This window comes from Neovison vison, chromosome 11 (genome assembly GCF_020171115.1).
Source record: "Neovison vison isolate M4711 chromosome 11, ASM_NN_V1, whole genome shotgun sequence".
Classification (NCBI taxonomy): Eukaryota; Metazoa; Chordata; class Mammalia; order Carnivora; family Mustelidae; genus Neogale; species Neogale vison.
The window spans coordinates 210,691,996-210,713,998 of NC_058101.1; the positions used below are offsets into that span (position 1 = coordinate 210,691,996).

Genomic DNA, 22,003 nt, shown 5'->3' on the forward strand with positions numbered 1-22,003 from the left:
TCATAAATAAAATACTAAACACAAGTGCCTTATCCAAAAATTATACGCAGGACTCTCAAAATGAGAGATCATTAGTCACACACAAAAAAACTTACATCCACAGACTTTTGGAATCATCTCTCATCAACATTTACACACTCACGCACGTGGACACAGACACACTCACGCGCACACACGCGCAGCGGTACTCGGGACCAACCCCTCTTCTTGCCGCCATCCTTTCTCAGTCATCTGTTCCACCCAAACCAGCCAGATGGATTCTTTTAAAATTTAACTTTCATCTTAACATCATCTGCTCAAAACCATCACACTCCTATGACCACTCCGAATCAAATCCACGTGGTCTGTGATCCGATTCCTGGTGTCCACCCCACCTGCCCGGTGCCCCTCTGACCCTTACCTTTGCTTCACTCTGTTCTAACCAGGCTGCCTCCTGGGGCAAAGCCATGTTTCTAACCCAGAGCCATTGCTCCCCTTGCCCCTGCCTGAGACAGGTGTCCCCCCTCCTGGGCCCCGTTCTCCGAGCCCTGGAGGTAAACCAGCACCCACTTCTGGTCACTCCCTGTCTCCTCTCCCCGCTCTGGTTTACTTCTTAGCAATTGGCTAAGTGCAAAGCATTGGCCTGTAAGCTTTATGGGCTTATCTTTGGACTGGTGTCCCTGGTTCTAGAAGGCAGCCTGAAACTCGTGAGCTCTCTCCATGCCCTGTCGCCGAGCGAGGAGGCCAGCATTCTCTGAGCCGTGGCAGTTACATGGCGCAGGATCCAGTTACTGGAGGGGACCCCAACAACTTGTATTTCTGGGGCTACGTGTGGCATCCTGTGACTCCATTTCTAGAACCAGCAGTAGAAAGTGAGCTTAGAGAAATGGGGAGCTTTTTCAAGTATAAAGTTTGAACAACTGTCTCAAAAACCTCAAGAAGCCAGCCTCCAAGCAGAGGTATTTCAGACAAAAATTAATTGCCAAGAAAGTTTTATCACTGCAGCAATTCATGCGGGGTTTGGTCGGCACGTTTGCTTGGCTTTGTTTGTTTTCAGCAAGTCGCTAGAGCACAAGACCAGGAATGCTCATTTTATACTCAGCAGAGCAGCGGGGAAATTTCAAGAAGAATTTATCTCAAGAAGAGATAAAGTCAAGGCAGGCAGAGAAAGCAAATAAATCAAAGCCAAACGTTGAGGAGACTGGGAGCAAGCTTCCTGGCACCCGGATAAATTATTCTGAGTCCCACGGCTAGCCACCTGGTGGAAACTCCGAAATCACCCACACAAAGGAAAATGTATTAAAACAGATAAGTAACTGTTAACATAAACTAAATTATTCTAGTCGATATTTAAATAATATAGTGATATTAGTAAAGGTAAGCTCTGTGGATATTTATGAATAAAATACATCAAAATTTTACTTTAATATTAATTTTGCTGTACCAGAGGGATTGATCTGGAAGCTGACAACTGGGAAATTTGATATAGTAAATAGTATTTATATTCCCATGGTGTCCCACCTCTCTTTATTTCTTTCTTGTTTTTTAGTCCGTTAAATGGATTAAATGTCTATGAAAATGAAGGCAGGTTCTAAAGTGCCAGGTACATGCCTGACTGTAAAAAGGGGCACACTACGAATATTTTTTTTCAAGGAAATAAGGCGTATTAATGCTGAGTCACTTCATTAGTTTACAAATTGTGCTTTTAGGACGTCCACGTAAAGATTACGAGCAGCAAAACAGAGTCCGGCAAAGTGGGCTTTGACTCCCGTGACTAATTTCAATCAGAGTAATTATTTCTTTAAATCACTTTCCTATATTGAGGGTTCACAAAAATCTTTCATTTGGAAAGAAGCTTCTACAGCTCGAAGGAGTCTGAATGCCATCAACTTAATCCAAGAAGAAGATAAGGTTTTTAATAAAAGATGTGTTTGAATCTAGTGATTTCTGGAAGTGGCAAAAATAATTCTGACTGTAAGCAAAAATCAGAGCGCACTCTTTCCCCTGAGCAATTTCCAAACTTCCACAAAGTTTCATTCTAAACTCTAAAAGTATTATATGCCTTGCCTGGGTATAAATGTTGCTAGGAATATATCTTAAGGGCATAATTCAAAATACAGAATAAAACATTATTTAGAGACATGCCTTACCATATTTATCATAAAGAAAAATAGAAACCACCTGAAAGTTTAACAACGGATACATCATTAAAGTACGCTGTCTCCGAACCACAGGATCATGGATGATTTTACCAAACGTTTGTGCGATGGTTTAAGTAAATTCCCAAGTTACAAAGGGCAAAACGCAGGGTATACACTGGATGGGCAGTCTCTGGACAATTTTAAAATTGTATCGACAACTATCCAGGAGAGGAAAAAAAGGAATACACACATAAGCGCACACCTAATGTTCAGTTCTAATATTAGGAGATATCCTCTAGCGTCCTCTGCCTAAGGCTGGGTAAACCCCGGTGCCCGTCAAAACGCTGAAGTCAGGAGGTCCAGGTCTGAACCGAGTTTTCCCACTGGCTTTTGTGTGACAAGTTCTTCCCTTCTCTGTGCCTCAGTTTATGTACCTGTAAACAGAGGGAATGATGCTCTCTCCACAAATACTCATTGGTTCACAGTGCTGACGTGAGGGTTAAATGCATTATTAGCTGTAAAGTGCTAGAACAATGCAGGCGAAAACTGTCTTCCCCGTAAAAATAGCGATGACTAGATCCTCCCACTTGGCAGACAGCAATCAGTCAACCACAGTTCATTAAATTATTTTTGAGCATTTTCTCATAAGTTTTAAAAGATATGCTGCTTTGGGTAAGACTGCATTTCCCAAGTCCACGTGCTGCTTTCCCCAAAAGGAAGGGCCGGTCCCAAGGGAGAGAGTCACAAAGAGCTGAAGGTCGGGGAGCAACTACTTTCCCAGTCTTCTGCTGCTCTAGCGCCTGGAACGAAGGGCGGCCCCAAATCTACTTGTAATGTTTTCATAGGTACCACCACTTATGTTGTATCTGAGACCATTAAGAGATTATCCTTTTAAATCCTTTATGTTGTGGTGCCTGGGTGGCTCAGTGGGTTAAGCCTCTGCCTTCAGCTCAGGTCATGATCCCAGGGTCCTGGGATCGAGTCCCGCATGGGGCTCTCTGCTCAGTGGGGAGCCTGCTTCCTCCTCTCTCTCTACCTGCCTCTCTGCCTACTTGTGATCTGTCTGTCAAATAAATAAATAAAATCTTTAAAAATAAAATAGAACAAATTATTAAAAAATAAATAAAATAAATCCTTTATGTTTGTATATGGTCACCGGAAGAAGTAGTGGTCTCCTGGTCACTCCACAGCCCCACAACCCCTCAAAGACCTATGCATCTCAGGGTCTGGCCTACCCTTCCCAAGCTCTTGACTCTTCCCCTAGGTCCTGTGAAACTCAAGGTCAACTATAAATGTGCCTACATCTTATCCCTTCTGAGGCAGCTCCTCTTTCTGTAAAGGAAACCCAGATGTCTTCTGAGGTAGTACATCACCTCAACGCTTCCCACATGGCCAGCCTTTGCTGCCACGGCCAGGTACTGCTGGCTCTGGCACTGGATAATGTCTCCACCTATGTACATCTCATTACTATCTCCAGATAGTTTATTTTTTCCTCCCTGCCCCAGCTTTGAGACTCTGGTCCCCAGAATCCAACACCTTCGTCCTTTAGTCGCCTGCAAAATTCCCAAGGCATCCCCATTCCTCCTTGGATATGCCTATCTCTGGCACACGGCCACTCTCTCCAGCTCCATGCTTAGTCTTATTCTTGATTTCCGTATCCATGGATTGTCCTTCGAAGACTGGCTTCTCACGTCACTCACCACCTCTTCTCCAATCCCAGCTCCAAACCACCCTTTTGCCCAAACCCAGCCTTCCATCTTTTCACCATGACACCTCATGGTTTTCCAGAGCTGCATTCCAGAGCTGCAATGTCCTGTAATCAGACCCCATTTTCCTGGACACCTGGTCCTCAATGACTCTTTGGCTTCCCTGGACCTTACAGTTCACTGATCTTGCCACTTTCCACTCATTCCTTCATGTCCTTGTGTCTCCTCTTGCCATCCTTAGATTTCCAGCCCTTGCTGAGGTCCATTGTCAATACCTTAGGTTCAAACTTGGGCCAAATCCACATTTATTCACGTGTAGTTAAATATGGCTGGAGAAAAAGCAAAACCAGAAATATGCAGATGGGTCTAACTTTAAATCGATGACCAAATCCACACTAGCCTTTGAGATGGCATCCTTCCTTCATTTCCATCAGTTTCGAGTATTCCTTTTGGGGGATGACCATTTCATAGTCCCTTCATTCTTTGTTTGCCAACATGCCCCACCATATTCTTATCCTTATGTAGTGATCTCAGTGTTCTGTTTACTAAAATACAATCTAAAGAAATTTTATAATCCATGGATACCCCATTTGATCCCCTCCTTGTACTTGTGCTCATAAAATATCCACCCTGTACACACCAGAAAGATTCCTCCCAGTGTTAACTTCTGTGTGTGTTCTTGCTTCCATCCCTGATCAAGCTCCTAAGCCCAAGCTTCACCACTCTCTCCTCTCTCAATATGATCCTTTTCTTTAGAGAATTGTCCTCAGCATAAAACATTTTATAATTTACCCCAGTTTTCTTAAAGAAACTACACTTTGAGTCCACATCTCCCTCCAGATTACACACACACCTCTAGTCTTAATTTGAAAAAAAAAAAAAAAATCCCTTTCCCAGGCACACATTTCAAAAAAAAGTGTCTATAATTGAAATCTTTAACTTTTTTCTCATCCTCTCTTGAACCCACTTGACTCATGATTTTGTCCTTCCCGGCCCACTGCAGCAGCTCAAGGAGCAACAAATAAATCTACAGTCAGTTCTCATGTCACATAAGCCCTCAGCAACACTGGACAGTCATCCATTTCCTCTTTCTTGAAATGCTTCTGTTTTTCCACTAGACTTTTAAAAACTTTTTTTTAAACATTGAAATAATTACAAATTCACAGACGTTTTCAAAAACTGTAGAGTGATCCCTTCTCTCATTTTCAACCAGTGATTATATCTTCCATATATGCTACAATAAAAATGGCACTGGTACAATGTGTGCACACATTTATTCACTAGGAGTCTTAGGAAATACTCTTCTCATGCTTGCTATGACCTTATTGGCCATTTACACTCAGCCTCACTGTGTTTCATGCCACCCTCCAATCCTTACACAATGCCCGAGTTTCCATCGCTAGACCATGTTCTTCCCTGACTATATCCATCCCTTACAGGTCTCATCCAGGCCCAGTTGCATGGGTTTCAGCTCCATCTCTATGCGGACAGTCCTCCAACTGGTCTTTTCCCAGATCTGTCAATTCCAGATCTCTCTCCTGATTTCAGTGTCATGTAACCAACTACCTACATGATGCATCCATATGGATGTCTAAACAGCCTTCCAGACTCACACTCAAGTCATATTCCTGATCCTTCTCTTTCCAAATCTGAAATTTCACCAACATCTCCACTTCAGCAGACAGCAACTCTGCTCTTCCAGTGGCTTTGTAAAAAGGTCTTGGCATCACCCCTGGCTCTTCTGTTTCTTTCACATTCCAGGAGTACAGTGCTGAAGAACCCTATTGGCCCTTTCTTCAAACTATGTTCTCGATCCAGCTGGATCTCGCAGTATGCCTACCACCTTGCCATCACCTCTCAAAATAACCTCTCTCAATCTGAATATTGAGATGGCTTCCTAACATGTTCTCTGATTTTGACCTCCCCACCAGATTCTCTTCTCAACAAAGCAGCCAAATAATCCTCTTAAATTCTAAGGCAGATGATGTTAATTCTCAAAACACTCTAATGCCCTTTCATATTGTTCACAATAGAAACTGGTGTCCATGTGTTGGGCCACTTCTTTGACCTCCTTTGTCCAGCACAACATTGTCCAGTCCGCTTCGGCCATACTGGCTGCCGTCATTCCTCATTCTCTCGCTAACTCTAACCTGGCTGTTTCCTTGATCTGGACCGCTCTCTTGATATTCCTGTAGGGTTTACTCTCTTACCTCCACAAGGGGTCCAAGTGAGGTCGGTTTTGCCACAGACAGAGGTTTCTCAGGATATAGGACTTTAGGTGCCAAAACTGGGACAGCCCTGGACCAACCAAGCAGCTGGTCACTGCAGCTCTGAGTCAAATGTCACTTATTACTATTAGATATGTGACATATTCGTTTTAACTCATCTCTTTATGTATCTATGTTATCGATCCCCAATGAAAAACAGTATTTCCATGGCAGCTGGGATTTTTCTTCTTTTGTTCATTTTGTAGTCACAGCTTCAGAAACTAATGGACGCAAACTATAGCTTGTGGACCACATTTGTCCTCATGTTTTATATATAAAACTTTATTGGAATATGGCCATGCCTATTTGTTTAGGTAGTACCTATGGAAACGTGTCTCTACAATGACTGACTATGATAGCTGATAGAGAGATGATATGGCTTGAAAGACATAAAATATTTACTACCTGACCCTTGATAGGAAGAGTTTACTGACCTGACTGAGGAGTGTGTCTGAACACTCGTAGGTCCTTGATAACTAAGTGTTTCATTAAAGAATGAATGACTGAATACAAATAGTAAACAGGCATGTTCTATTGGAAATCAAAAGACAATTAAGGCAACTTTGGGACATCATTTTGAGACTACTAAATTCTCAGCAAATTAAAAGTAAATACTAGCATCGAAACTGAGAGTAATTGTGGAGAAACTCCTTGTGGCATGGAATTTTGTTGAGCAACTGTGCACTGCATAAATAGCATTCTTAGAACTCTGTCCTTAGGAATAGATTAAATAGAACAAAAGCAAAGCTATATGTACAGAGACACTAATTATAGCATTATGTGCTGCAGCAAACATTGGAAACACTCATTATGTTCAATTATGGGGAGAGAAATAACAATTTGTATAATTTTGAGGATATTGAGAATAAAATGCTATCAATTAAAACTTAAAAGTTTATAACACTAATCTTGCAAAAGAAAAAAAAATGTCATATGCTCTATGATTTTAAAATCCGAGAGCTTCTCAGAGCTTGAGCTGGTCTCCTTTGGTCTCTGTTCTCTCTCCATCTCAGCTCTTCAATGATAATGTTTACAGTAATAATAGCAATTATTCATGTGGTGCACTTTGAGCATCTTATGGAATCCTTACCAGTTCCATGAGAGTCAAAGTATTAGCCTAAAGCGACAGATTCAGAAGCAGAGGCTTTACAAGCAAAGAGCTTGTCCGAGATGTCCCAGCTTGTATGTGACAAAGCAGGATCTCCAGCGATCAAGTCCTTCCCACTCAGCACAGCCGTTACTACCTGTCCCAGTGAACAGCACTGACCTGGGGGGGGCGGTATTTATATGAGCACTAGTCATGCTCAGCTCTATGACTGAATACGGAAGCCTGGTATAAAATCACAGAAAAATACTATAAATTAACCCACAAAATTGAAAAATAATTGGCTCATAGACACCTGTGATTATAACTTAGAGTTGTTACAAGATGGTATTTAATGAGATAATGTTATAAAAAAAAAAAAAGCCACTTAGGGGGCACCTGGGTGGCTCAGTGGGTTAAGGCCACTGCCTTCGGCTCAGGTCACGATCCCAGGGTCCTGGGATGGAGCCCTTCTTGGGATCGAGCCCCACGTCAGGCTTCCTGCTCAGCGGGGAGCCTGCTTCCTCCTCTCTCTCTGCCTGCCTCTGTGCCTGCTTGTGATCTCTGCCTGTCAAATAAATAAATAAAATCTTAAAAAAAAAAAAGGCACTTAGCAGAAAGTGCATAGCAGACTGAAATGAAAAACACATGAACCAAATTTACTATAATCTTACATTGACATATATTTTTGATACCTCTTTTCCCTCCTCTATTTGAGTAAGACTTAGACTTGTTTATTGCACAGTATGCAGGAAAACTACTTAAAACAAAGTTGTCTAAAGCCATTCAAACTTAATTTAGAGCCAGGTTTCTTATATGAAGATTGTCACACTCAATCTTACTTTGTAATGTGTGGTCCTGACATGACAGATCATTTAAGATGCATTTGATGTTATTTCGGTAACATAACTGATAAAAACACAGCTGTGTTTTAAATATCACAGAATTTATAGGCTCCCATAAAAAGCATGACTTCTCTCCCTTCTCCTCCCCTCCAGCTACATCTTCCCCAGCCTCTCTCTTGCCCCTTCACCAGCCATGGAATGTCTGCAATTAAAAAACCTTGAGTGACATTTCATAAAGCACTGGCAAGTGACATATTGTTATTTCCAGTCACGTATGGAAGGCTTATCAATTAAAGAAATCTGCAGCTCGAGACAGCGCTCCACGGACCACAGGCGTACATTACTGAGTCTGTTGAATCAAAGGTGCTCCTGAAACCGGTTCCTGGTTCTTCACTTCATGGCATCCTGGCTCACTAACGATCATCCATTCTTCGAAGAAAAATGCAACCACCCCAAATGGATAAAATCAGTCATCTCTTTAATAAAAAATTTTTAAAAATTAAAAAAAAAAAACCCTAACAGCTGCCATATCCGGTATGCTTTAAAACCATCACATAATACTGACAATGTGTTTTGACACATTTAGGTGAATATTTATCTTAAATGCATGTGTTCAGACAGAAACAAGGTTAAACTTTATGGAAGCTCAGCTTCCGATACCCACGCATTTGCTATTATTTGGAACAGTTGACAGATCATGCTTCTCAACAAAACAAAAGCAAACAAGCTCCCCTTCCACTTTCCCCAGGAAGGAGGCAGCAGTCGGCGGGAAGTGTAAGAGGCGTGAAGAGAGAACTAGCTACAGCACCAACCGTCTTTGTAGCCTTGGAGAAGACTCCTTGCATGTCAGGGAATTCAATTCCTCATCACAAACTATGGATCTTAACTTCCAAATTTAGGACAATATAAATTAGTGGATATAAAGTGCAGAATATGGCACCTGCCACGGAGATTTGCTCTAAATAAAATGGTTCGCCATGCTGTCTCTCCTTCCCCATGGCTTTCCCTCTTGAGCATTTCTCAGTGACCTTAAAAGAGCCCACTGACTGGAAATAGAAAATAAAGAAGGGATAATCATTGGCCAACTACCTCTCAAATATTTTAGTATCTTGCCCCAACTGCCTCCCAAGGGGACTCTACTTGGAGCCAGAGCGCCTTCCGATTGGCGCCACACCGAACACACTACCAGGCCCCATCTGCTCCGACTTGCCTCTCTGGCCAAGGTGGGGGGTTCCTGGGACAACAGGCAAAGGGTGGGGTTTGGTAAAGGCCCAAAAGCTGCAAGGAAGAGAGAAGAAAAGAGGTTTGCACCAGCTTAATCCAAAGAAAACCTTCCCCAGAGCAGGAAGGCCATCAGACTGAGAAAACAGACTACTGTCTGCTTTGTTCTCTCCAAGGTTGATTTACTCTGCAAAGAAACAGCCCTCACCAATCATATTTAGCCTTTACAATAAAATATGAGAAAGGCCTCATAGCCAAACAGCCCTCTACAGGCTTAAGGTTCTCTTGAGCTAAGCTTGCACAAAGTTTTTCATTTGCAACCCTATTAGTTACTTCCAGGGGACATTGTGAGGACTGCGTGGATTTAACCCTTTGCACCTCCACAAAAGACACAAAAGACCCAGCACCACTTTCCCCTCCTGGCCTCTGACTGCCTTTGTTTTTCTCCTTTCTGGGCACACAACCTCTGAAAGGCCTGTGGGGCTGGGAGACTTCCTCCAGTGTTGCACGTAGGGGCGGGTGGAGGGGGAGGAGGACAGTAAACACTCTCCCACACTTTCATCTCTCCAGGGGGAAACTGAGTCACCTGCTGATTCCGATAGCACATCTCCATAGAAGCCGTGTTCCCCCTGCCCCTTCCCAGGTTTTTCAGGCAGGGCTCAAGCACCGGGTTCTCAAGATGAGAAGGTTTAATTCAAACTCAAAGTGTTTATTTCCAAACTAAAACTTAAGATTCTTTTAAAGACGTTTGTTTTTCTTGTAAATTAGAAGGGCACTGGCAGAGCCCCGCGAGGACAAAGGGCATGAGACGCCCAGGTTCAGATCCTGCCTCTTCCTCCTGCTACTCGGTGACCTCAGAAAAGTCACTTCACACCTCGGTGCCCGAGACTCTGTAAGAAACAGGGCCTACGGACACTTGGAACTTGGATGGTTGCCGAGAAAATTAAATGCAAGTATGTACGTAAGGCACGTGCACAGGGCTTGCTGCCTGATCACAGCTACAGAGTTCACCATCAGTATCACAGAGTTTTCTTAAAACCTTACATTTTAAGTAACCAAACTGAAATGTCCATCTGCTGAAAATGAATGCTGCTCCACTTGCTACCTATTCAGATACTTTGAGTTTGATTGAGGATTCCCTTAAGAGAAAAAAACTCTAGAAAGAATCTACATCTGGAACATCGCTAACTCTGTGTTCTCTACCCTGTCACCCTATGCATATGAATTTGGATATTCATGTGTGTGTTGTCTATGTGATTTCTGTCTTACCAATGCATTTCTATTTTTAAACCTTTAGAGAGAGAGATAAGCGCACAAGCAAGGGGAGAGGCAGAGGGAGAAGCAGAGTTCCCACTGAGCTGAGAGCCCCACATGGGGCTCAGCCCACGATCTGGAGATCATGACCCGAGCCAAAGGCAGATGCCCCAACCATCCCGGCCACCCAGGCGCCCCTTGCCAATGCATTTCAGTAGCGACCCATAGGATGGAATGACCTGTTCCTGCATGGACGAACCCCCTGGTAAGCCCTTCATCTCCCCTGCATCTGAGCCTCCCCTCCATGCAGTTTCTCTCCTTAAATCAGCCTGACGGTTCTTTCTTTTTTCGTGCCAAACCTTATGAGTGATGCACGAAGACCTTCTGAGGGCTGCCACCACAGAAGTCCCGCACCTTACGTGAATTTACTTTCAGATCGTTTGCCATTGGGCTTCATTCAGTTCGTTCCAGAATCTGATGCTGCTTTTAAGACTGAAGGCAGATGGGATAGGAGTACTTATAAGAGTTTACAGAATTTCATAAATTTATAGATTCATATTTATAAATTTATAAATTTAAAAATTTATAGAGCTTTACTATGTCAGCTTCTTTGCTAAGCACTTTACCTGGATTATCTCACTTCATCTCTACAACAGATGTATGGAATAGGCGCTTTTACACAGAGAAGGACGCTCAGGGCAGACAGAGGGAAGGGGTTTGAGCAAAGCTACAGCCCAGGGCTGGCGTGAACACACCTGGCTCCCAGGCAGCACCGCCACCCCTGAAACCTTCTCTGCTTTCTTCGCTTTCTTTAGTGCTGAGGACTTCGCAAGGTGCCTCGTCTATGCCATTTCCCGTAATTCTCATAAGGATACTGAGAATAGCATCTTTTCAAAATATTTGCTTTTTCTCTTCATAACACTGTGTAGAGATTGGGTACGTGGCCTCTGGTGCTAAGCCACTGGGTCCCGACCTCAGCTGTGTTGCTTTCTGGCTGTGTGAGCATCTGACTGCAGTGTATGTGACAGTTTACAAACGGGGAAGCTACACCCCAGAATTAAATCTAGCTTTTCCCCTCCCCAGAAAGTCTTCCTTTTATTCATTCATACTTTTGAGATTTTATTTATTTGAGAGAGAGAGAGAGGGAGAAAATGGGGGGAGGGGCAGAAGGAGAAGGAGACTCCTAGCCGAGCAAGGAGCAGGACATGGGGCTCGATCCCAGGACCCGGAGACCATGACCTGAGCTGCAGGCAGATGCTTCCGCTACTACTGGGCCACCCAGGCGGCCCCCCACCCCACTGGTTCAGACTTTTCGGTCCTACATGCACAAGCTCTTTCCAATTCTTTGCTTACACCGTCAGCTAATCTGCACCTTCTTCAAAGTTCTCCATAATCTTCATTCATTAGACCCAAGGTCATTTGCTCCAAAAGTCAGACGGCATCTGAAATGAGGTTCCTTTTGAGAAACCTTTTCGGATCAATCAAGAGCTAGCTCCCTCTTATCTCTTGCCTAAACTAATTTTAAAAATAGACTCTACTTTCCGATACTATTCAGCTCAAATCTGCTTCAGCACTTGCTGCGGAGTTAAGGGAAGAATTCCAATCAGACCATGACACAGATTTGTGTACTTCAGACCCATTTTCTTATCAGTCCTTATCATGAACCTACATCTCTATACTGAATCTACATCATAAGTGAAAATGAAGCCCACTCAGCAGCAGACTCCACGTGCATTGACAACCGGTGTGGCAGAGACAAAGAATACTAAAACTCCTCTGCCTGCAAAGGAAATCTGAGCCCTTGGAAACAGTCGTCACCAGCGTATGTGGCAGATGAGAATTTGGAATATGGCTTCCACACTGAGGCATGTTGCAACTGTGACATACACACCAGGTTTTCCAGAAGAGTGTGGGAAAAACACAAACTGCTTCATTAGTAGTTTATGCTGATCATGTGTTGGGAAGTTCATCTCTGGGCTATGTCTTGTTAAGAAAAAGTATTAAAATTAATTTCACCTGTTTCTTTTTACTTCATCAAGGTAATTAGTGGGAAATTTTAATGACGTGTGACAGCTCATAGTTGCATCATATTTCTAGGGGAAACACTGTTCTAAACACTGAGGAATTGGGTTTTATTAGGCATTTGACAGCTGCACATCCCCTTAATCCCTGCAAAGGTGATGACCGTCACATCCCCAACCAGCCACATCACACCCAGAAGCAGCTCTGAGGTACAGCCCAGCTCATCTTGAACCAGTGTGTCTGTGGCGTTTTTCTACACTGAGTGTGTTATCTTTCTACCCAATAAGATTACAAATATAGTTTCTTCCCTCAAAAAAAAAATCTTTCACATGTGTTTGCTTTCTTAAAAACCTCTCCATTTTCTCTTTTGACATATGCCTAGGAAACGTGACTTTTTTAACCTAAGACAAACCCTTCAGTTACAAACTTCAAAGTCCACTCGCCTACACGTGTGCATATGCGTGCGTGTGTGTGTGTGTGGATGTGTGTGCAGAAAGAGAAATTATACTTCAGCAGAAGACACTAATACACTTAAAATGACCCAATAATGCTTTAATACTTCTGGGAAGAGATGTTCTCCATGTATAAGTTTACACTCATCTCTAGTGTCCATCAATGTGGATGCAGACATAAACACTTGCACGCGTGTTCAGACTTAAAGGATTTGCCTCTGAAGCAATAGTTCTTAAGAAGCCATTTGAGGTGAACCAGTGAAAGAGGAAGACACTGGATTTAGGAACGAGCGGGCAGCTTGAGCGGGCTGGTGACGGAACAGCCCGGGAAGCCAGTGCAGAGCGCTTAAGGGACAGTTCAGGGAGCAGGAGAAACTGGGTTTGGGGAACAAGGGCAATGGAAGTACAATACCTGGGAGCAGTGGCAACCAGAGACTTCAGGAAGGACAGAAAGCAATGGTCTGTGAAATGTGAAGCAATCTGGTTTATCAGAAAGTCTATGGCCTTCAGGAAGAAGAACAGAGTTTGCTCCTAGTAAAAATTCAAACATGTAAAGTAGGAGACATCTGTATTATTTTGACAACACATACGTTTCACTAATGCACAAGGGGAAAAACAGAGATAATTCAAAATTTTAGGACCAATGGAAGGCAGTCGCGGCACGACCAGGCCAGCCATTCACCAAGTGTGTCTCTTCTTCCTTCTGACTAAGGAAGATCCAACTCCTCACCTCCTTTCTGGTTAGGTGTGAACACCAGGGCTGAGTCTAACCAACACGATGGACATGCAGGGACCTGCTCTACCCACGCCACCCAGCTTTGCCCTCCCGCTGCCAAGTGCGTGGAGACAAGGCTGGCAACTCACGCAAACCCAGATACACGAGCCCCCAGATGATGAATTGTATCAGAACCAGTTGCTAGTCAGAAATATTCATGTGGTGTTCAACATGTGCACACAACATTTGCGTTTGAGCTTGCTAATAGGACATTAGCTAAGTAAGGTATAGAAAGCAGCCTTGGTCCAAATGTGAAGCAAAAGTAATTATGGCATTATTATGAATAATGAGGCTGAGAAAGAACTCATCTGAACTCTGAGTGGCACAGAGGTTGTGATATTGGATTATAGAGGAGGCAACGTGATTACAGGCATAATACTTAGCTCTGCAGTGGAAAAATATTTACATAGTTATAATAATATGACTGTTTATTGCTTTTCAGCCTTTAGACAAATTAAGAAAGACTTGATTATGATTATAACAAAAAATATAAATGTGAACAACTGCGATATTGCAAAAGTTCTACTCCTGCTGAGAGAATAAGACAAGAGGAAAGGATTAGAAGGTCCACCAGAAAGGGGGAGGCCAGCTACCTATTCTCTGCTAGTGCCGTGCCTCCTTTCAGCTTGAGCTCTATCCCGGATAAAGCCTCGTCTAGGCCTTTGGTTTTTGGGTCTGGCCTTGTTTCTAGCACTTTTGGCCCTCAGACATCAATTCCGAGAGCAGATTTTGGCAACCATGAAGAGATCCTAAGACAAGACAGGGCTCAGTGGGGTTGAAGAGTCTGGACGTGAAGCTCTGCTGGCTCGCTAATGGGGGCGGACGGCCGTCCCAAGGCCAGACTAGGATGCTCCAGGATGCGGGCTGGTGTATCAGCCGGAGGACCGCGGTTTCACAAAGCACCAATGAGCGGCTGGCGTTGCCTGTCACTTCCAACCAATCAGGATGAAACCCTTCCAGCCAATCAGGGTGAAGCCCTTTTCCAGCTTCCCCCTACGGCTAAGTAGCCTGGGAACTCTACAGACTATTCCACCGTGAACCAGAGTGGGAAGGTTCTCAGCACAAGCAGGGCCTCTGCTCTGTTGGGAGAGACAGCATCGCTGCTCTCTGGCTGTGCTTCCGCTGTAGCCCCTCTAAAGCCTGGCCTGTGTCTCTGGGGGAAAAAAAGATATACTGTGTATTTAAATTTTTAAGATAATAGGCAGAAATCTGAATTAGAAGAAACAAAAGAAAATGTACAGAATTTTAAAAATAAATTGGGACAAGCAAGATGTAGATGAGTAGAACAGATCTTAATACTCAAAGCAAAATGTCAATTAAAAATTTGATTAAAAAAAGAACAGTATAACCAGTTATAATAATAAAAAAGTAGTCAAATGCACATGAAAAAAGTGCTCCACATCACTCGGCATCAGGGAAATATAAATCAAAACCACAATGAGATCCCACCTCACACCAGTCAGAATGGCTAAAATCAACAAGTCAGGAAACAACAGATGCTGGCGAGGATGCAGAGAAAGGGGAACCCTCCTACACTGGTGGTGGGAATGCAAGCTGGTGCAACCACTCTGGAAAACAGTATGGAGGTTCCTCAAAAAGTTGAAAATAGAGCTACCCTATGACCCAGCAATTGCCCTACTGGGTATTTACCCTAAAGATACAAATGTAGTGATCCGAAGGGGCACGTGCACCCGAATGTTTATAGCAGCAATGGCCACAACAGCCAAATTATGAAAAGAACCTAGATGTCCATCAACAGATGAATGGATAAAGAAGATGTGATATATATACACACAATGGAATACTATGCAGCCATCAAAAGAAATGAAATCTTGTCATTTGTGACAACGTGGATAGAACTAAAGGGTATTATGCAGAGCGAAATAAGTCAATCAGAGAAAGACAACTATCATATGATCTCCCTGATACGAGGAAATGGAGATACAACGGAGGGGGTTTGGGGGGTAGGAAAAGAATAAATGAAACAGGATGGGATCGAGAGGGATACAAACCATAAGAGACTCTTAATCTCTCAAAACAAACTGAGGGTTGTGGGGGGAGGGGGTCAAGGAGAGGGTGGCTGGGTGAAGGACCTTGGGGAGGGTATGTGCTACGGTGAGTGCTGTGACGTGTGTAAACCTGGTGATTCACAGATCCGTACCCCTGGGGCTAATAATACATTGTATGTTTATTAAAAAATAATTTTTTTAAAAAAAGCAATCAAATGTTATCAAACTATCTGTGGCATAATGGTAGTTTCAATGGGGTGTTTCTTTTCATAGTAGTTATTATAGTAAGTAATAACTATATTAGTTACTATAACTATATTACTTACCATAGTAAGTAGTAAGTTATTACTCTTTTTTAAATTATGTGTAGATGCCACTTTTAGTAAACAATTTTAGGAAAAGCAGGATGATATCATCGACTGTCTTCTTATATTGTCCAAGCCCCAAATTTATAACCTATGTCAGCACAATTTGAAACCTCCTCTCTTTCATTACAAGAATAAACCGTGTTTCCCCTGCTTACATCTCAAGGTGACTGGAGATACAAGCAGGTTCATGAATTTATGGACTTCAGCATATTTGCAAATTGAAATTATATAAATGCCATTGTTAGATGCCTTTCTATGGGAGTTCATAGGAGTTGTGCACATGTTGATGCAGACTAATCTGTAAAATGCAGAATAGACAAAAATAAGATATTTAAGACTGCTTATAATTGATAAGGTCCACAGCTATGACTTCAGGGATCTCAGCTCTGTAATAACTGCTAAAAGTTATTTTATAAAGCACTTTGCAAATACAAAGTGTTCCATCATTGAAAGCATTAAGGCACATCAAAGGTGATGTTTAGGGAAGAAAGAGCATGCGTCTTTGGCAGGAGCGGACTAGCGTGTTCTTGGAGCTGACTTATTTCAAATAGCACATGCCTGTTGCAACTGCCCTGTCATTTATGCAAAACATAAAACAAAACTTACGCTATCTTAATCTCTTCTATGCCCAGCCATAGCTAAGTTCCCCAAATGTCTCTCATATCTACCTACCCTCTGTGTGACTGTACTCACAGAATAAGGCAGCAGATGTGAGATCACACTGATACTTGAAAAGTGAGGTCCAGAATCAGAGAGTTGCAGCGTTTACGGAGAGGCAGGAAGGAGGGCTGCACCCACTTCATGCTGGGATGATGGGAGGTGAGGACCACTTCCTCATGGGGTCGTTTTGGATCAGATAAATTGTTTCTCATGAAGGAGCATTTTCCAAATGCAGATCCTTACCGATTTCCTTTCTACCTTCTTGATCATGCCATAAATCTGGGGACAACCTGCTGTTCAGTTTCCGTTCAAGAACAATCTCTTCTCTTCTGGATTTTATACTCTATGACCCTCCAGTGTCCTGGAGACCAAAGTAATATGTGATATATCCGGCCTCTGATGTTATAGTCTTTTTGATTTAATAATGCATTGAGGGAAGCATAAAGCAAATGAAGAGGACACTTAAACTCTAAGCTCGGAGCGTCTGTTATTCATTCTATCTACTTCCTTCTTTCCCCCCTTTGTATTTCTCCGCTAAGGACCCACCGGACTTGCACTGGCAGAAACAGCAAATCTTTGCAAGATTGGAAGAGACCATAGGAGCCGTAAGAAATAATGGACTGAAATTAAGATACAGATGTTAAGTTGAAAACTCCAGGATACATGGGGAAGACTGAAACAGGATGCCTCCAGAAGAAGACAATCTAGACTCTCGCCCTGGAAAGAAGTCATTTCGACGCAGGTCATAGGAATTAGAGGAACCCTTTGTAAGCAGAGCGGCTGGTCTCCTCTTCTGTGACGTACTAATTTCATTGCATATATGGTTCTGCCATCTTTTTTTAAAGAGTATCACGACTCCAGAAATGATACACACCTTTAGGTGTCATTGTTCAGGTTAAATGCTGTCCCTGGGAGTTAATATGTAAATTTTTCAGCACTCACAAGAAACACTGTAACAGGATATAGTGGTGTTACGGTTAGTAGCGTCATCAAGAAGAATCCTCCAGTGATTCCTGGAACTAAACAGCTGGAAGGTTGGGGAAGCAGAAAATATACTCATTTCATTTTTATAAATAATCTAAGCCCACTTTACTGAAATCCATTTATGTCTTCCCTAGATACGCCATCTACACATTTATAAGAATTAGGTCATTGTTTTTTGTTTTTTGTTTTTTCTTGATGATTCAGTTACCCAGTTCGATGACATACTGTTGCAGCTTTAAAACTTGTTTCATAAAATAATTGTATCTAATTTAATGCCTTTTGAATTTGCTACTAGCCCAAGCACTGGGAAAAGCAAAATAGAGGCATAAATGTAATGATCTGTAATAAAGGGAAAAATATTTATCTTGATGAAAGTATATTAATATAGTTGGAATTTAATAAATTGGTGACAGAATAAGAATGATTATGGGTTAAAGTTATATTAACTTTGACTTTATAAGGTTTATAATTGTGTAACTGATAAAGATCCTTCAATTAAGAAGAAAACTCCTTGGGGAAGAAAGAAGGGACGACTGTTAATATTGACTTCTTACATTTTCAAGCTTGTAATGACTCCTTATGTGGTACTCAGCATAGTTCTACATCCCTATCACGTCCCGGAGGGGAATCAGGGATAGCGGTAAGGGGAAAGAGCTACAGACCAGGCTAAATTTTAGTGTAGAGGGAAATCAAGGGTATAGTCACAAAGCCTATATGGCTCCGTACTATCTCCTGGGAGGTTAGAGACTAATTCAAGAAGCGATGTTAAGACAGTATGTTCAACTATAAAATGGTAACAAAATCAATGCTGTGGCAGAAGGACTTGTTTCTGAAGCAAGCTCAAAGGAGGTTGCAAAGTAAGAAATGACAGAAGCTGGGACTTTAGTGTCAACTTGACAAATTAGTAAGATTTATGACCCCACGGGAGATAAACAGGTAAACTGTGTAAAGGATAAAAACAGCAAATGTTTGGGATTAAGCATGGAGTAGTGCGTTGGGAAGGAATTCTTTGGGAGGAAAAAACAATAATTGGTGGGTCGGGTTTGCCAATTTCTGTGGTATAAAGCCTCCTTGCATGGTGACGTCTGCCTCATAGCGGGGTGTGAGGAATGCAGAGCAGAAGGGACGCGGCCATCAGTAGCTGTGAGGAAAGCCAGCGTCCGGGAGCCCGGGCAGAACACTGCACGTGGGGAGAAAGGCGTCAGCCTGTGTCCGGGAGCACCGGCGGGCGACAGTCACCGTTCAGCCAAGCCAGGGCTGTCCTGGGGCACGTGCGTAGCCACGATGAAGACTGGGCACGGCAGTCCTGCTGAGTCCCTGACGGGGTCTGGCTGCGGGAGAGGGGGGCGAGGGGCCACGCGTGCTGGGAAGGACCGTCAGGGAGTAGAATGCGGGATGGACGCCGAGATTCCACAGGGGGAGCTCAGGTGACCAACATGAAGTGGTCTGGGTGACGAGAAAAAGGAATGAGAACAGGGGGTGGGAGCAGAGGTGAGTGAGGGACGGTTCATAAGGGAAAAGCCGCACACAGGGGATGAGGGAAGGAAGCTGCGGAGCGCCCGTGTTTCACAGAGCTCTATGACCTACCACCCAGCAGTTCGATTATTTACCCTCTATTACCCGATGGTTCCCTCTTGAGAGGGAACAATGGGGGCACCAGGAAGACAGCCCGCATTGAGGAGGGCCTGGTGGCAGGGTCAACAGTTAATTGAGGAGAATCGATAAGAACAACAAGTCAATGGAACCAAGGCCTGGATGTTGAGTACACTGTCCTTTTGACAAAATGGAAAATAGTTAACAGCGGTAAAGGAAAGGAGAAAAGAGGGAGAGAGATAATGGACTTTAGAAATATGCAGCGGAAATAAGCGTTTCCAGAGGAAAAAGAGACGCTTGGAATAGAAAATATTCCCAACAGGATTTCTCCCAGGGTGGAGGAATTCCTGGAACACGCTGAGCCTGAACTCCATCAACTGTGAGCTAGAATGCCTTGGGCAAGTCACATTTCTTAACTTCGGATTCTTCCGCTGCAGAAGGAATCTGCTGTGGAACACCTGCTTGGGAAGGTGAGACAGGAAACCACGGAAGCTACCAGTCCGGGCTAGCCACCAGCAGGGGCGACGGCAACAGGACAGTAGCACGGGCAGCAATGAGCCACCCTGCAAGGAGTTAGCCAAGTACCCATTACACAGCACAGACGGAATGAGAAGCCCATGGGTGACAAGGCTTTGCCCTATGAGGTGTGGAGGCTGAGGCTGGGGATGTGCCCGGCTCTGAGCCCAGACTGGAGTCAGACGTGGCTGTGAGCCTCAACCCCACTGCCTGCGTCTAGGACATGTTGAAAATACAAATAGTGTTTCTTTATCTGTTAAACGAGCGTCCAGAGTTATTATTGGCATGGTTGCTGTGAGTATCGGTGCGATCCCAGTAAAGCAGGTCAGCACGTTCTCTGGCCTCCCGGTAAAGGCCGTCATAAAGGTAGGCCACACTTGTTATTTTTGAAACCCTAAAATGAGCTTTTCTCAGAGGACTCAGAACTTAAGAGTTACAGTAAGCTCACTCCTAAAGTTATGGGAGCAGTAAAATAATGTTATGGAAAAGGCTAAAAATCACAGGTGTGTCAGGAAAGAAATTCTAATCTCGCCCCAAATCATGTCGCTGAGTACTTGGATACAGTGTTATTTTTCACAGTCACCTTGTTTCAAAGGTCTAAGAGAGTTGAAAGAGTCCTCAAAAGGGATCCTTTAATTATCAAGGTGTGTTTGTCATTTTCAAGGAGGAAAAAGATAAAAAAGGAGCCGTCAAATCAAGAAGTACATAAATGTGCATAGAAAATCCTAGAATGCTAGGACAGCAAACGATAACATTCTGCAGAAGACCATGAACTTGGGAAATAGACGGAAGAAAAATGTGGGTATTTAAGGAACATCATCTAAGTTTGTTACTGGTTTTTTCAAACTTGGGTCACGTGGAACATGACTTCTAGGAACAGGTAAGCCGGCGAGCCACGAGCCAACGGGAGGCGAACTCTTTTCACTTAGTGGAAACTTTTTCACCATCAGTATCAAAGCCACGTATTGATTCTGGGTTGCTAACGCCATCTGACCATCTGGGACTCACCCCTGCAGAAGGGAGCCGGAAAGTCCCAGGAAGCTCCATTCCCACGGCTGACAATGCAGGTCAGAACCGCGTGGCCTTCCAAGACGTAGCCGGAGAGGCAGCTGTACCTGATCTTGTCCCCGATGTTGAACCTTGTTCCGTGCAGAACTCCTTTCAGGATCTCCCCCGGATTTCCACACGTGTGGCTAGGTAAAACTGTTGAAAGAAGAAAATGAAAAAACAGAAAAGTTAAAAAGATTTCTGTGGAGATCAACTTCTACCCAAAACACGCACGACATTTGAATGATTCAGATTAGCAAGCCCAGTAGAAACACATTTTCATTTTGCCTGAAAAAACAGAGAAAATGTATTTATGTTTTAGAATATCTACCATTTAACCATGTTGAAAGATACTTTAAAAATTAAAAATAAAGACAGTTTGAGAGGAAAAATACAGTTCTGCTTAGCTTCTGCCTTCTTGATGACCTCTAGATCATTCTCTAATTAGGAGACCCTACAGTCTCCTGGAGTTAGCAGCTGGGTCACACAGTGGGGACATGGACATCTGAAAATGTGGGATCAGAAATACAGCATCAGAAACATCAGAAAATTGGGATCAGAAATATAGCAGAAATGAATATTCATATCACGTTGGTCTTTATTCCTTTAGGACCAACACTACCAAATACACATCACTAATCAATGCTTAGTAAATGTTTGTTGGACAGACGACTGAATTAAGGAATAAAGTGAAGATTTCATTCATTAATCTAACAGACTTTAAAAAAATCACACCACTATTATATTCCAATTTAGCTGTTAGGCTTCATGCATTTATAGTGTCTGGTTGACAACAAAGTTTTATCTATAATAGTTTTGAAGAACCAAGTCCGTGAGAAAGCCTTGATTCTGTTCTTTCCGGACCTGCTCACTTTTTCTGTGCAGACCATTCTCTGTCTAATTCAAGTGCCTTGAAACCTCATCAACAGGATGGCATTCCATACTCAGAACATAATTTTGAACTTAACTGATTCACTGCTAGGTTAAATGGATCAAACTGATGATTGTTGGTTCCTATCTACATTTTCTGGTTTAAATTCAGCCTATGATCGCTAAGTCAGAGCTATCATAAAGTAGTGA

At 43.1% G+C, this 22,003-nt stretch overlaps 1 protein-coding gene across 1 annotated transcript in view; it reads right to left on the reverse strand.

The window, feature by feature from the left end:
* The window catches only part of LOC122890421 (CUB and sushi domain-containing protein 1-like), a 615,437-nt gene that overhangs the window by 7,416 nt on the left and 586,018 nt on the right, over positions 1-22,003 (reverse strand). Inside the window, exon 3 of the mRNA XM_044226024.1 lies at positions 20,885-21,079. Coding sequence (XP_044081959.1) covers positions 20,885-21,079 — 195 coding nt within the window. The remainder of the gene's footprint in view (positions 1-20,884; positions 21,080-22,003) is intronic.